This window comes from Simochromis diagramma, unplaced genomic scaffold (assembly GCF_900408965.1).
Source record: "Simochromis diagramma unplaced genomic scaffold, fSimDia1.1 OVJJ01000021.1, whole genome shotgun sequence".
Taxonomy (NCBI): Eukaryota; Metazoa; Chordata; class Actinopteri; order Cichliformes; family Cichlidae; genus Simochromis; species Simochromis diagramma.
The window spans coordinates 91,548-106,715 of NW_024387194.1; the positions used below are offsets into that span (position 1 = coordinate 91,548).

Below are 15,168 nucleotides of genomic sequence, written 5' to 3' on the forward strand. Positions count from 1 at the left end.
CATAGAGGCACTTTGCATCAGCAGCACCAGCTCCAGTGCTCTGGGAGAGTTTATAGTCCTGAGATTGAACACTGGATGACTGACAGCTGTCCTTCATCACAACAGAAGCCACAGAAATCCTCCTCATCAAAAACATGACTTTGATCTGCGTCCTCATCTGGACTCTCCTCTGCTGCTGCTTCACAGGTAAAGTCCAGAGAATCAAACTCCTCCTCCCTATCAACATCTGTCCCTCTGAAATGAAGCCCACAAAACCATGAACTGGCTTTATGTTTTGTCTCTGTGTCCTCAGAGTCCAGAGGACAGATCACAGTGACTCAGCCTGGAGCAGTGAGCTCTGCTGTGGGAGCAACTGTGAGATCAAGTGTAGACCAGTCAGATGTTCATTTGGAACAACAACCAATATTTCCTGGTACCAACAGAATGGAGGAGTTCCTAAACTGCTTCATATGTGCTAGCCACTCGACAATCAGGGATTCCAGTCGTTTTAACAGGCAGTGGATCAAACTCTGACTTCACTCTGACCACAGTGGAGTCCAGCCTGAAGATGCAGCAGTTTATTACTGTCAGAGTTTCAACTATCCGAACATCACATGTGTTCACACAGTAAAAAACAGTCGTACAAAAACCTCCCTCAGTCAGACTGAAACAGAAACTGAAGTGACTGCTGAAGCTGGAAGAAACTGCAGAGACTGATACAGTTCACTGAGACACACACCCACAACACAAACCACAACACACACACACAACACACACACGCAAACACACACACACACACAAACACTTATCTACAGACAAAGTGAGTCGTAATGTGTTATATGTAACCATGTAATCCTATGACTTTCTCTAACCTCACCTACACCGCTTCTCTGAGATTTAAGCAACTTCGGTCCCTAGTATAACATAGAAGTTATTAAAGTTACATATTTTCTCAAGGATCAATAACTTTTGGCTGACGAAATAAAAAATGTGCATGCTTGCACTCTCTGTAATGTACAGAGTTCTGTACACAGTTTGGAAAAGGAATCAGTCAACCCCAACCACTTCAGCAAGCACCTGTGAGGGACGAGAGAGAGAAACACCCACACATACATCCCCTGTGGGAAGAGTCTGTCACGGCGGGGGTGCGCCGGTGTGAAAGAATGAGGTGGACCCAGAGCAGACACGGTGGAGACAAACGATAGTTTCAAAAATAAAGCGAGCCTTTATTGCAGAAGAAAAAACATAAAACTAGGGAAACTAAGGAGACGATGAAACCTGTGTGTAACAGAAGGCGTGACACTCAGTGAAAGAATACAACAAAACTATGAACACTGAGTAAACGAGGACACACAGCGGAACAATGAGGTTAAACCTATGAAGACTGTGGTGAGGTTAACAGACGACCTGAACCGACTGAGCAGAAACACACGGTAAGTACACATAAGGAATGATCAGGGGAAGCGGAACACATGGGGAAACAGCTGAAGCATTAACATAGACAGGAACGGAGGACGTGAAGCTAATACACAATAACACAAAACACAAGGATCCTTCAAAAAAAAACGGGAAACATAACAGAACCCAGACATGACGGGAACTAGACAAACAAAGAAACTTGGACATGAAACATGACAGATAAACACACGAAGACTTAACACAGAAAACGTCAACAGGGATGAGACAAATGGGGAGCTTGAAAAATCATGAATTAAAAGTTGTAACCCAGGCGTGACAGAATGTAAATCGATAAACTGAATGAAACTAGACTGAAAAAGGATAAAAAAACATCAAGAACTCAGAATACTGGGTCACATGACCCAGGACCATGAAGAGTCACCCAAATAACCACACAACACATAGAACCCACAGATTTTTCGATCATAGAGGGGTAGAAACGTGAAGGCCACAAGTTCAGCTGTGGATTTTTACCTTCAAATCCAACAGTATTAATTACTATTAATTACCTCAGTACAGTCAGGCTGACACAGCTGATGACTTGGACTGGGGCTCCGCGAATCACCGGGATGGAATGAAACTAACAGCTGGTCCGTTGTCCGAATCGGAGTGGGTACATGCAACAGACAGTGCCACAGCTCGGACGGGCCACAGAGCCGAGCAGCCTCTTTAGCCCCAAACCTTCAGTGGAGCTGAGCGCAGCTCAACTGAATGAGAGAGGTGGAAGTCCGAGAGGGCTTCTCAAGAAGGCAGGGTTGGGCCGGAGGACCACCCCCTCCCATCTGGCAGCCACCTACAACAGTCACTGTGGACCGACAGCGCCTCCAGCTCACTAAATCACTGGTGGAAGTTAGGGCCCGAAAGAAGGCAGTCTTAAGTCGATAGCCACTTCAACTCAGCACTTTCCAGGGGCTCAAATGGAGGTGTGCCAAGGACAAGGTCCAGGTCCCAAGGGGGAACTGAGGACCCTGGCCTTTAAGCTGTTAGGTGCAAAGCAGTGTCAGCGTCACTGAGTGCTGAGGCGACCAAGGCGAACCTGCATCCAAGTTTTCCAAGGGAATGAGTTTTTTTTCTTAACTAAGCATTCTGTCCATTATCAGTTTTATTTTTCTTCTGTGGTTGTTTCAGGCCTTTTAGTATCGTGCTGTCCAATGCATTAATTCCTTTTACGAAGAACCAGGTGGTTGGATTCGGACGGTCCCTAAAGTTGTCTGCTCTTATGTTTATTTTGTTTATTCCTGTGGTGATGACCTTTGGACCTCATATGGATAGTAATTAATTACAATACATGCAATTTATTTTACTTAAAATCAATCATATAGTTTAATTAACAGGTTCTTATCTGTCCATGAAATGGCTTTAAAAACAAAGACGTATCCTTGTGGCATCTGTTCAAATACATTCCAGATTTTAGAAAACTGACTTTTGAGACCTTATCAGTGGTATGTAATTTGATTGATCTTATTAAACAGCATTATGAGCCTGGTCCAAGTCTGTGTTGGAGTCAGTCTAGGGAAAAAAGCACCCAAAAGGTTCATTGCCTCAATGGTGGCCATGATCACTTTTGTAGTAGTAGCTGAATGAATGTTAATGCGGCTGAATCCAATTACCAGATGTGTAAAGGAGAAGGCTTTTAAAGGTCCTGGATAAAAGTGTAAATAGAAATAATACCAACCCATAACATCTAAAACAATGTTGAAAACCTGTGAATTCACATTGCAAGAACAATTATGCAGTCCTGCTGGAGTCAGTCAGGTCATTTCCATAGAGAGGCACTTTGCATCAGCAGCACCATGCTCCAGTGCTCGGGGAGAGTTTATAGTCCTGAGAGTTGAACATGGAGACTGACAGCTGTCCTCATCACAACAGAAGCCACAGAAATCCCCTCATCAAAAACATGACTTGGATCGCGTCCTCATCTGGACTCTCCTGCTGCTGCTTTCACAGGTAAAGTCAGAGATCAACTCCTCTCACACAACTCTGTCCCTTGAAATGAAGCCCACAAAACATGAAGCTGGCTTTATGTTTTTTGTCTCTGTGTCCCAGAGTCCAGAGGACAGACACAGGACTCAGCCTGGAGCAGTGCGCTCTTCTGTGGGAGGAGTGTGCGCATCAAGTGTAGGACCAGTCAGAAGGTTCGTGTTTTGGAAAAACAACCATCTTTTGGCCTGGTACCAACAGAAAGATGGAGGAATTCCTAAACGCTCATTCACTCTGCTCCACTCGAGTATCAGGGATTCCAGCTCGTTTTACGGCAGTGGATCAACTCTGACTTCACTCTGACCATCAGTGGAGGTCCAGGCTGAGATGCAGCAGTTATTTACGTCAGAGTCTTCACATCCTAACCAGTCAGCTTGTGTTCAACACGTGAACAAACAGTCGTACAAAAACCCCAGTCAGACTGAACAGAAACTGAAGTGACTGCTGCAGCTGGGAAGATACTGCAGACGTATACAGTTCACTGAGGCACACACAAAAAAATAAAGCCCTTCAACACAAATATGTGTCCCACTGCTATCTCATGCATGTTGTTTTCAACTGCAAATATAATTAACTAAAGAACAACGTGGGGCCAGTAACAGATACACCAAGATAATGTCTTAGTCATGACCTTTGATAACCGCAGTGGAACAAGCCTGAATCAATCAAGTGTCAGGGCTGTCCCAAGCGTGGGATGAACCCAAAACATACTCCGAGCTGTGGTGTGGACAATAACTTTACAATGAGGTAGAAACATAACAAGTAGTGAATAAATGTGATTCGGGGCAAAAGAATGTAACATAACTAACCCACACAGTAAAATGGGTATGGCTCGGATCTGGCCCACACAAGTGCCTACACATGGCCCGCATACAAGCACAAGGCCAGTTGCAGACAACTGGGTGGTGCTGCGCTGGCCCAGAACAGTTTCAGCTCTCTGGCCCCAGATGTCAGCCTAAGTGTACCTTAATCCAGGAGAGCGCTTCAGAAGACGATGACGTAAGCAAAGCAAGGGGGGGCTCCATGCCTAGGCAAAAGCTTCGGCAATCGACCACGTGCTACCCAGCCTCTTATGGCCAACAATGAGGTCCCTGGAAAAACAACTCAACGAACTGACGAGCCGGGACAAAACTCACACACGGAAATTAAGACAATGCTGCGCTCTTATTTTCACCGCAGACCTGGCTTTCAGACAAAGTCCTACTGTTGATGTTACTGCTTAGTTAATTTCATGTGTTTAAATGTTAGTAAAGGCGCCGCCCTGTGGTCCTTAAGTCGATATTTTTCTGACACTAGAGAAGTTAGACGGAAGTTCATGTTTTCTTGCGATACTGCTCAAAGATGGCTGCTCCACATCGTGTCCGTCTTGGGTGTTTGTTTAAAGCATGTCTGTAAGTACTCACATGGTAAAGCACAACGAGGCACTCAAAGTGCTGTCTTTATGTGTGATGGACCACAGTTAACAAGTTTTCTATGTGCATTCATATGTAAATGAGATCGCCAGTTCAATGCTAATTAACGGTGCTAACGTCATGCTATCTCTCAAATCATTGTTAGGTCATTGGCACATGTTGTTGTGTAACAGTACAGATGAGTAATGTACATTCCCCACATATGTTTTATTGTTACAGTTTCACAAAATGAAAGAACCAGTAAACTTCTCAAGATCTCATCTATTGTCCTGGAGTTCCTGGGTTCATGTTTGGCTGTGTGGAGAGCTAGTCAGACTTCTGAGCGAGACCAATTTACAGTGAAAAGACAGCACCACAGCAAACAGCATAGCTACAGAAGCCAACCGCTGGAGCTACGACCATACCTATAGCAAGCTAAAGTAAATGGCGGTCACAATCAATACAACAAATCCAAAATGTCTGAAGTAATCCCCCAAAGCCGAGACAAGTCAGTCCGCCACAAACCACCATCAAGAGCAGGTTCGTCAGCTAGCATTGAACTGCTCAGAGCAAGAGCAAAGGCTGGAAGCTGCTCAAACAAGAGCCTCATATACAAAAGAAGAAATAAATTAAAGTCGAGCAAGCACGCTTACAAGCTACTCTTACGCGCTGAGGAGCGGAACAGAGAAGGAAGCTGCCATAGCAGAAGCTAATTCTTTAGAAGCTGGGTCTACTTGAATTAGGCTTCGAAACACGCAGTGTAGCTTTATGGCCACCCTATCTGAGAGCAAAGAAAAACGCACTGCGCCAGTATGTTTTGGAACAAACACTACAATGCAACAGAATCAACAGCCCAAGTAAAACTGAATACAAGACCCGCAACCGCGCCTTTCAAGAAATTGCTATAAAAGAAGGAAACAAAACAACTGTGCTGCTACTCATACGAACTGTACAAGCCCCAATCCACCAACTACAAGAGTTTACAACTCTTGTTCAGACACCAATAATCCAGTTAAACCAGGGCAATGAACATGCCCCGACCAACAACTTACGACCTCGCCAAATAGCTAACCGCAGCGCAGCTCATTACACAGGCCTTACCAGCCTTTGACGACCAACCCATGAGTTACTGGGCATGGAAATCATCTTTCAAACCAGCAAATAGCAGGTGAACCTTTCACCAGAGAAGAGCTGGATTTTGCTGGTGCGCTACCTTGGTAAAGATCAGCTAAACAAGCCAAACAAATGAGAGATGTCAATATCAGATGCCCTGAATTGGTTTAGCAGGGCTTGGGACAGACTTGAAGAAATATATGGCTCCCAGAAGCTGTAAGACAAGCTCTCTTTTCAAAGGTCGACAGCTTCCCTAAAATCACACTTAAAGAGCCTTATGACTCCGTGATCTTGCGACCTAATGTTAGAGCGTAGAGACACGCTAAGTTGGATGTTTACTTACCTGGCTTGTCCTACTGAACACATCAAGAGGGATCCAAGCGATAGTCGAAAAATTGCCGTAACAATCTACCAGAAAGGTGGATGAATATTGTTTCAAGGTACAAGCACGATTATGGCGTCACTTTCCCCCCTTTACTGTGTTTGTCAACTTCATTCGCACTGAAGCCCGGGACACGAATGAACCTAGCTTCAGCGTTTCACACCCTAACCAACCCATAAATCGAAAAGAAAACACATGCACGAAAGGTCCCCAAAGGGCCCATATCGTTCCAAAACTCACGTACAGGACAAGGCAGATGCAGAAAAACAATTATGCTGTGAATCCAAATAAACAGTGCCCATTCACAGCAAGCCTCATCCCTCTGAAAGGTGGCAGAGGTTCAGAGAGAAACCTTGGAAGAGCGCAAACAGATCCTCAAAAATTAACGTCTGCTTTCACCTGCTGCTCATCTACTGACCATTTAGCCAAGAACTGTGAATCAGAAATCACGTGCACTGAGTGTGACAGCAAAAATCACATTTCTGCCCTCCACCCGAGGCCAGCACCAGGGGATCTAAATCGCCCCTTCCCCCACAGCAAGGCGGGGAGAGTGACAAAGCAGACACCCAAGAAGTCACGTCTCGGTGTACTGAGGTGTGTGGGGAAGGAGTGAGCGCCAGAGAATGTTCAAAAATCACACTAGTGAATGTATACCCTGCTGGACACAGAGAGCAAACAAAGAAAATGTATGCAATCTTGGACGATCAGAGCTCGATCGCTGGCACTTTCCAGTTCTTTGATGTTTTTCAGATCCAAGGAGAGAGTCGCCCGTACATGTTAAAGACGTGTGCCGGACTCACGGATATCAGGAAGAGGTGCTTCTGGCTTAAGAGAGAGTCAGTGAATGGAAAGGTAAGTCTTCATCTGCAACACTCCTTGAAGGTAACGCAATTCAGATAACCGCTCTGAGATAACCAACTCCAGAAGCTGCCAAACACCAGCCCATCTACGACAGATCGCTAACTTGATCCCACCAAGAACCCAAATGCCGACATACTACTACTGCTAGGGAAGAGACAGGCTTCGAGTCCAAAAAAGTCCGGAGCAAATAAAACGGCCCAGACGACGCCCATTTGCTCAGAGACCGACAGGGTTGGGGTCGTGGTGGGTGACGTCTGTCTCGATGGAGTTGCACAGACCCCACACGTGAAACAGCTATAAACTTTCATACTGGAGAATGGCGTGCAAGCCATTTTCAGCCATGCAACAGTCAAATAACTGTTAAAGAGACATTCACAAGCCTGAGCGCAGTCCACAGCCCTCAAGCCTTCTGTGTCAGGATGTAATGTGGACAGCATGGTCAGCAGGTTTTCACACGAACAGCGGATGAGCACAGACATTGCACCATCAGTTGAGGATATGCGTTTTCTCCAATAATGACCAGAGTTCTATCAGGGCAGTGACAATAGCTGGGTTGGTCCCGCCTTTTCGATCGCCACGACAACGGCTCCCCGAACAACGAACACTGGCTACAATCGCTTATGTCACCCGGCACACTCTTGAAAACGACCCGAAATGAAAACACACTCCTGGAGTTTATGAGAACATGCTTCCAGAGGACATGCTGAAGTGGCACCAGCTCTCAGTCAGAACCAGGAATGCTGGTACTCCCTTTGTTTTGGAGTTACCACCAAAGAAACCCGCCAAAATAGGGTCGTGTTCGACTCAAGCGCCCCATATGAAGGAGTCCTCTCAACGACGGTTTGCTAACAGGCCCCGACCTCAACAACAGTCTTGTTGGAGTGCTCATAAGATTCAGAAGGAGCAGTGGCCATAATGGCGGACATGAACATATGTTCCCACTGTTTTGTTGTCAAAGAGACCACAGAGACTTTCTCTCCGCTTCTTGTGGTACAAGGATAACGACATGTCATCTGAAGGTTATAGAGTTATCGCATCGAGTGCACATGTTTGGGAACGGCCCTCCCCCTCTGTCGCCATATATGGGTTGAAGAAAGAGCAGCAGCGACTGGTGAGCCAGATTTTTGGGATTGAGGTGCGGACATTCATTGAGCGAGATTCTATGTCGATGACGCTCTCAAGTCATTCCTACTGAAGAAAAGGCCATACAATTCTCCAACAAGCTCAACGGCCTCTTGCGTCCTCAAACTCAAGACTACACAAAGTAATCTCCAACCGACCTACGGTCCTAGAGGCTTTCCCACCAGAGGACAGGGCAAAAAAAATGGAAAACTTAGACTGTGTGCTCAAGACTCACCAGTGCAACGCAGTTTGGGGCTGCTGTGGAATTTGACACAGAACACCTTCACATTCAAAGTTGACAAGGAGCAAAAGGCCTTCACCGTAGAGGTGTCCCCTCTACTGTCACAATGCTCTACGCCCTCTGGGGTTTCTCGCTCCAATCACATCAAGGCAGACGTGATTCTTAGAAAACTTACCAGCTTGACGGAACGATGGGAGGCAGCACTCCAGACAACATGAAGGCAGAGTGGAGCAATTGGAAGGAACTCACTTCAAGATTTAGAAGATCTCAAAATACCACGCCCTACACTTCTCTCTCTACATCTGGCGCCAAAACCAAAACACTTTGTGTATTCGCTGATGCATCCGTGAAAGCCATTGCCGCTGTCGCTTACATCAAACTGTCTACTTCGAACAAAACAGAAATTCGCTTTGTGTTTGGAAAACAAAGCTAGCTCCTCAGCCGCCTCCACAATTCCAAGATTATGTGTGTGTGTGTGTGTGTGTGTCCTCAGTGAACTGTAATCAGTCTCTGCAGTATCTTCCAGCTGCAGCAGTCACTTCAGTTTCTGTTCAGTCTGACTGAGGGAGGTTTTTGTACGACTGTTTTTCACTGTGTGAACACATGCTGACTGTTAGGATAGTGCCAACTCTGACAGTAATAAACTGCTGCATCTTCAGCCTGGACTCCACTGATGGTCAGAGTGAAGTCAGAGTTTGATCCACTGCCTGTAAAACGAGCTGGAATCCCTGATATTCTCTCATGAGCACGCCTAATGAGCAGTTTAGGAACGTCTCCATCACCTTGTTGGTACCAGGCTAAATAGTGATAGTTGCTATAAACATGAACATTCTGACTGGTCCTACACTTGATGCTCACAGTTGCTCCCACAGCAGAGCTCACTGCTCCAGGCTGAGTCACTGTGATCTGTCCTCTGGACTCTGAGGACACAGAGACAAAAACATAAAGCAGCTTCATGGTTTTGTGGGCTTCATTTCAGAGGGACAGATGTTGATAGAGGAGAAGGAGTTTGATTCTCTGGACTTTACCTGTGAAGCAGCAGCAGAGGAGAGTCCAGATGAGGACGCAGATCAAAGTCATGTTTTTGATGAGGAGGATTTCTGTGGCTTCTGTTGTGATGAAGGACAGCTGTCAGTCATCCAGTGTTCAACTCTCAGGACTATAAACTCTCCCAGAGCACTGGAGCATGGTGCTGCTGATGCAAAGTGCCTCTCTATGGAAATCATCTGACTGACTTGGATCAGTCTGACGATGCTGTTTATCAGGAATAAATAAATCCATCGTAGTATTGAGCAGATATATCAGTTTGATCTTCAGAATATTCTTATTCCAAAATATTTTCTATTATTTAAATGTTTTGTTTTATGGTTCATTGATGGATTCACATGTTTATCATAATATTTAGTAAGAATATATCTGGATTAATTAAAAATATGAATTAACGAGGTCACAGGTTCATGCTGTAGAGTAGCTGAGCTTAGTCTCAGAGAGTGAGGAGCTCAGACATGTGGAGGTACAGTCACTGCTCTTTGCTTCAAAGGACTTCTTGTAAAACACAAACAGACACAATCAGCATCTTTTAAACGAGGCTGTTATCTCTGACAGCACTACCTTTAACACCTCTTTCTGTAGCTATATGATCACAACCATGTGACATGTAACAGCGGGGCAGATCAAGCATCGTTGTTCACTGCTGTTGATGTTTTTTTAATCACAAATTACAAACAATTACACAACTGAATTCCAGCTTTATTCAAATGAATAAAACTAAGTAATAAAACCCATCATGATAGAATCTCTGTTATCATCACGGACACTTTAAGTTCAAGAACATGTACCTGGATAAAAGGTGCTGTTGGAGGTAAAATCCACAGACTGAACTTGGGACCTTCACATTTCTAATTCTTACAGAATTTAATGAGCAGAAACAAACAACTGATTGTTTAGAATTTATGATTGTTCAGCACTTTTCTGCACCTTACTGAGTGCTTACATTTGAGTCTTTCATGCTACTCTGTATACAAATCTGTACATCTGTGTCCATAACAGAGAGAGACAAAATTGGTATGTTTGATTTGCCTTCTGTGGCGGAGGTGTGGTCCTTGGCTCATCTGCAGGGGAGGAGTGGTACAGTGAGCTCAAGGGGGCGGTGCCGGGAGGCAGGTGAGCCACAGGTGGTGGCGACTGACTGATGACGCTGTCTCTTTCTGTTCATCTATATAGTGAAGACAGAGTCGAGCCGGGACGGGGAGAGCTGGACTGGAACAGACTGTGTTCCTTGAGTTCATAACTGTCAGTAAAACGCAATAATAGTGAGCACAATCATCGTGTGTGTTGTGTACTTTTACACCTTTCTAACAATCCTATTTATGTGAAGTTGGGATAAGGTTCCAAGAAACCTAAAACCTCTGTGAAGCGTGAGTGAGGTCAAAGGTCATGAAGCTCAAGTGTCAGCATTGTAAGTTAGCTTTTTAGGAGTTTCACCATTTTTCTGTTGGTAACAGAACGTGTCATTACCTTCATCCACCCCATGATTGGTTGTAAATCTGAGGGTGATGGAGACCAATTAACGTCTTTTGATGAAATAATACACACTATGTTTGTTGACTCCAGAAACACCAACAGTGACATCTGGAGGAGGTTCCCCACATGTTTTGTTTTTTTGATTTTTTTTGTAATGTGCGTTACACGTGAGGTATGCCACTATACTGTGGAGAACAACAGTCACTTATGGGGAAAAACGCTCGTCCCAAACCAGTTTAAAGGCATTTGAGTCTCAAAAAGTGGTTTTAGTGTCAGGGTTACAGTTAGGTTATAGTTAGGCATTCACTTTTGATGGTTAAGGTTATAGTAAGCAGTTAGGAAAAGCATCATGTCAATTAGATATCCTCACTAAGATATGAAACACAGTGTATTTCTTTGAGTGTGTGTACTCAGTCAACTGTATCAGTCTCTGCACTTGAGGGAGGTTTTTGTATGATGGCTTTTCACTGTGTGAACACATGCTGGCTGTTAATGTAGTGTTCACTCTGACAGTAATAAACTGCTGCATCTTCAGCCTGGACTCCACTGATGGTCAGAGTGAAGTCAGAGTTTGATCCACTGCCTGTAAAACGATCTGGAATCCCTGATTCTCGAGTGCTAGCATAGTGAATGAGCAGTTTATGAACTCCTCCATCTTTCTGTTGGTACCAGGATAAAAGATGGTTGTTGTTCCAAACATGAACATCCTGACTGGTCGTACACTTGATGCTCACAGTTGCTCCCACAGCAGAGCTCACTGCTCCAGGCTGAGTCACTGTGATCTGTCCTCTGGACTCTGAGGACACAGAGACAAAAACATAAAGCAGCTTCATGGTTTTGTGGGCTTCATTTCAGAGGGACAGATGTTGATAGAGGAGAGGAGTTTGATTCTCTGGACTTTACCTGTGAAGCAGCAGCAGAGGAGAGTCCAGATGAGGACGCAGATCAAAGTCATGTTTTTGATGAGGAGGATTTCTGTGGCTTCTGTTGTGATGAAGGACAGCTGTCAGTCATCCAGTGTTCAACTCTCAGGACTATAAACTCTCCCAGAGCACTGGAGCATGGTGCTGCTGATGCAAAGTGCCTCTATGGAAATCATCTGACTGAAAACAACAAGTAGTTGGATCAAATAGTCGATGCTGTTTATCAATTAATCAGTCAGTTTATGAAAATGTTTTCTTTCTTGTGTTTTAGGACACATCCACACATTGATGGATGTGTGGGATTTTTAAATTTGGGTATTTTCTACAATCTTTTACAAAAACATGTTCATTGACTGAGAAAGGCAAGAAAATGTTTCATGATCAAACCAGAGCAGTACTTTGTGATATAACCCCAAGTGTTGCCAAATGCCAACAAAACATGCAAACAATGTCTGAAGATAAAGGCTCAGACATTCATCCTTGTAAGACAAAATCTGATTTCCTCTTGTTCACTTAAAAAAAAAAGAAGAAAAGAAATGTTGTACTTGTCTACTCAAACACATGAACAGAGTTTCAGAGAATCTTCACCCTGAAAGAAGTTTTAGAAATTTTTTTTTTTTTTTTTTGCCTGTCCCGTTTGGCTCTTTTGCATCAGAATTGTTGTCTAAAGGCAAAGAAAGATGCCCAACGGATTTACTTTACCAAATTGACCATCCCAGCCTTGCCGTAATGGTCCATTTGATTCACCTTTTATTGTTTATTTTATTTTCACTTGCTGAATACGGGACAGACTTGACTGGGGGAAAGAAGGGGAGAAAGAAAGAGGGAAAGAGAAACAGCTGAGAAGAGGGACGGGGGAGAAGGGCAAACGACAAAAACCAACAGAATGAGCAGAAAAAAAATGCATCTATCAATCACCTGGATCACCTGCTGAGAAAGAAAAAAGAAAACAAGCAGAAGAGAACAAGAGTAATAGAATAAACAACATCACAATGATATATGGGAATATGACAGTAAATACTAAATATTAAACATTATTGTGCAGCACATAAGATCAACAGAACACAGTGTGCTTTGAGGTAGGAGCCAAAAAGGGTGTAGTTTGTGGGTGTGATCACCCGTGTGTACACCTGTGAGCATGGACGCGCTTGTTTTTAAAAGGTTCCTTCATGTAATGATCTGCTAGAGGGTGTGGGGGGGCCGCAGCCCCGTCCTCCAGGGCATGAAGCAGGTATGGAGGAGATCAAAACTCCAGACATCCAGAGGCCCCCAGAACACAAGAGACCAAGGAAGACCAACAGAGGGGCAGCCGCGCCACTGTCCCAGTAGGAGCTGAAGAGAGTCCCAGATGAGGGCTCACTCAGCAGCCGCGGAGCAGAAGCCAGGGGGGGTTGCAGTGACGCGCCTGTGAGCTCCGCCGGCAGCCAGCTGTGCCTGAGTGACCGAGCCCCAGGCCGAGAGGCCGGGGGCACCCCACCTCCGAAGTGGCCCGAGCGAGCCCCAGGCTCCAGGCCCCGATAAGCGGCCGCCAAGGAGGGAGCCGGTGTGTACCTTCAAGGTTCAAGGTTCAAGTTTCTTTATTTGTCACATGCATAGTTATACAAGTATAACACACAGTGAAATGTAGCCTGACACGCTCCTCGACATGTGCAAAAATTGGGGGGGGGGGGGGTGTAGAGGAAGAACATTATATATATATATATATATATATATACATACAGACATATAGTATATACACTGGGTGAATGTGCAGTAGTAGCAGCAAGCAGGTGAATTCTGTATATTAATATGAATAGACATCTGACTATTTTACAGGATAGACAATATAAACATATTTAAAATTAAAGGAATTGAAATGTACATTGTGCCTTGGTTTAGAGTGTCTGGAAGAGTCCTGTCTCAGTCAATTATAGATGATGTGAGAGGGCGGGTGTGTGTGTTTAGGGCACGGATGGCTTGGGGATAGAAGCTCCTCTTGAGTCTCTCTGTCCTTGCCCGGAAGATGCGGAACCTTCTACCAGATTGCAGAAGTTGGAACAGTTTGTTGCCAGGATGGGACGGGTCCTTCAGTATCTGCGCTGCTCTAGTCCGGCATCTCCTGGTGTAGGTGTCCTGAAGCGGGGGGAGAGCAATCCTGCAGCAGCGTTCTGCTGTACGGATCACTCTCTGGAGAGCTTTTTGGTCCTTCACACAGCTGTTCCCAAACCACGATGTCATGTTCTGTGTGAGGATGCTCTCCACAGCGCCTGTATAGAAAATCCTGAGGATCTTTGGAGAGACCCTGAACTTCCTCAGTTGTCGTAGGTGATACAGGCGCTGCCTAGCCTTTTTGGTCTGGACCTGAATGTGGGCAGCCCATGTCAGGTCTGAGGAGATGTGGACACCAAGATACTTGAAGGACTGCACCCTCTCCACTGGAGCTCCATTGATGATGATGGGCTTGTAGTCTCTGTGCTGACCCCTTCTGAAGTCCACCACCAGCTCCTTGGTCTTGCTGACGTTCAGCTGGAGGTGGTTGTCCTGGCACCACGATGCCAGATTCTTCACTTCATCCATGTAGGCCGCCTCATCGTTGTTGGAGATGGCACCCAACACCACTGTGTCGTCAGCAAACTTCACAATGGTGTTGGAGCCATGGGTGGCCACACAGTCTGAAGTGTAGAGGGAGTAGAGCAGTGGCGAGAGGACACATCCCTGAGGTGCTCCTGTGTTGATGGTGATGCTGTTGGAGAAGCACCTGCCCACCCTCACCACCTGAGTTCTGCCAGTGAGGAAGTCCAACACCCACTCACACAGACGGCTGTTAAGTCCCAGATCCCTCAGCTTTGTGAACAGTCTGCAGGGCACTATTGTGTTAAACGCTGAACTGTAATCAACAAACAGCATTCTCACATAGTTACCCTGTTTCTTGTCCACGTGGCTGAGAATGGTGTGTAGGACGTGGGCGATGGCATCCTCTGTGGATCTGTTGGATCTGTAGGCGAACTGCAGCGGATCTGTGGTGTCTGGGATGGAGGAGGAGATGATGTTCTTCAGCAGCCTCTCAAACACCTTCATTACTACCGAGGTCAGTGCAACTGGCCGGTAATCGTTCAGGGATGAGGGTTTGCTGTTCTTGGGCACAGGGATGATGGTGGATCTTTTGAAGCATGTGGAGACCACAGACTTCGCCAGGGACTCGTTGAAGATGTAAGT

General features: G+C 45.4%; 2 gene segments (V, D, J or C); both read right to left on the bottom strand.

Moving 5' to 3' along the window:
• Nucleotides 1-9,127: 9,127 nt before the first annotated feature.
• Nucleotides 9,128-9,607, bottom strand: LOC120745232 (the record flags this gene model as incomplete). The annotated part of the segment is given in 2 exon segments: nucleotides 9,128-9,447; nucleotides 9,556-9,607. Coding segments are annotated over 2 exon segments (372 nt in total), but the record flags the coding sequence as incomplete, so codon positions are not given.
• A 1,878-nt stretch (nucleotides 9,608-11,485) lies between these two features.
• LOC120745229 lies at nucleotides 11,486-12,005 on the bottom strand. The segment is given in 2 exon segments: nucleotides 11,486-11,846; nucleotides 11,954-12,005. Coding segments are annotated over 2 exon segments (384 nt in total).
• Between the last annotated feature and the right edge of the window lie 3,163 nt (nucleotides 12,006-15,168).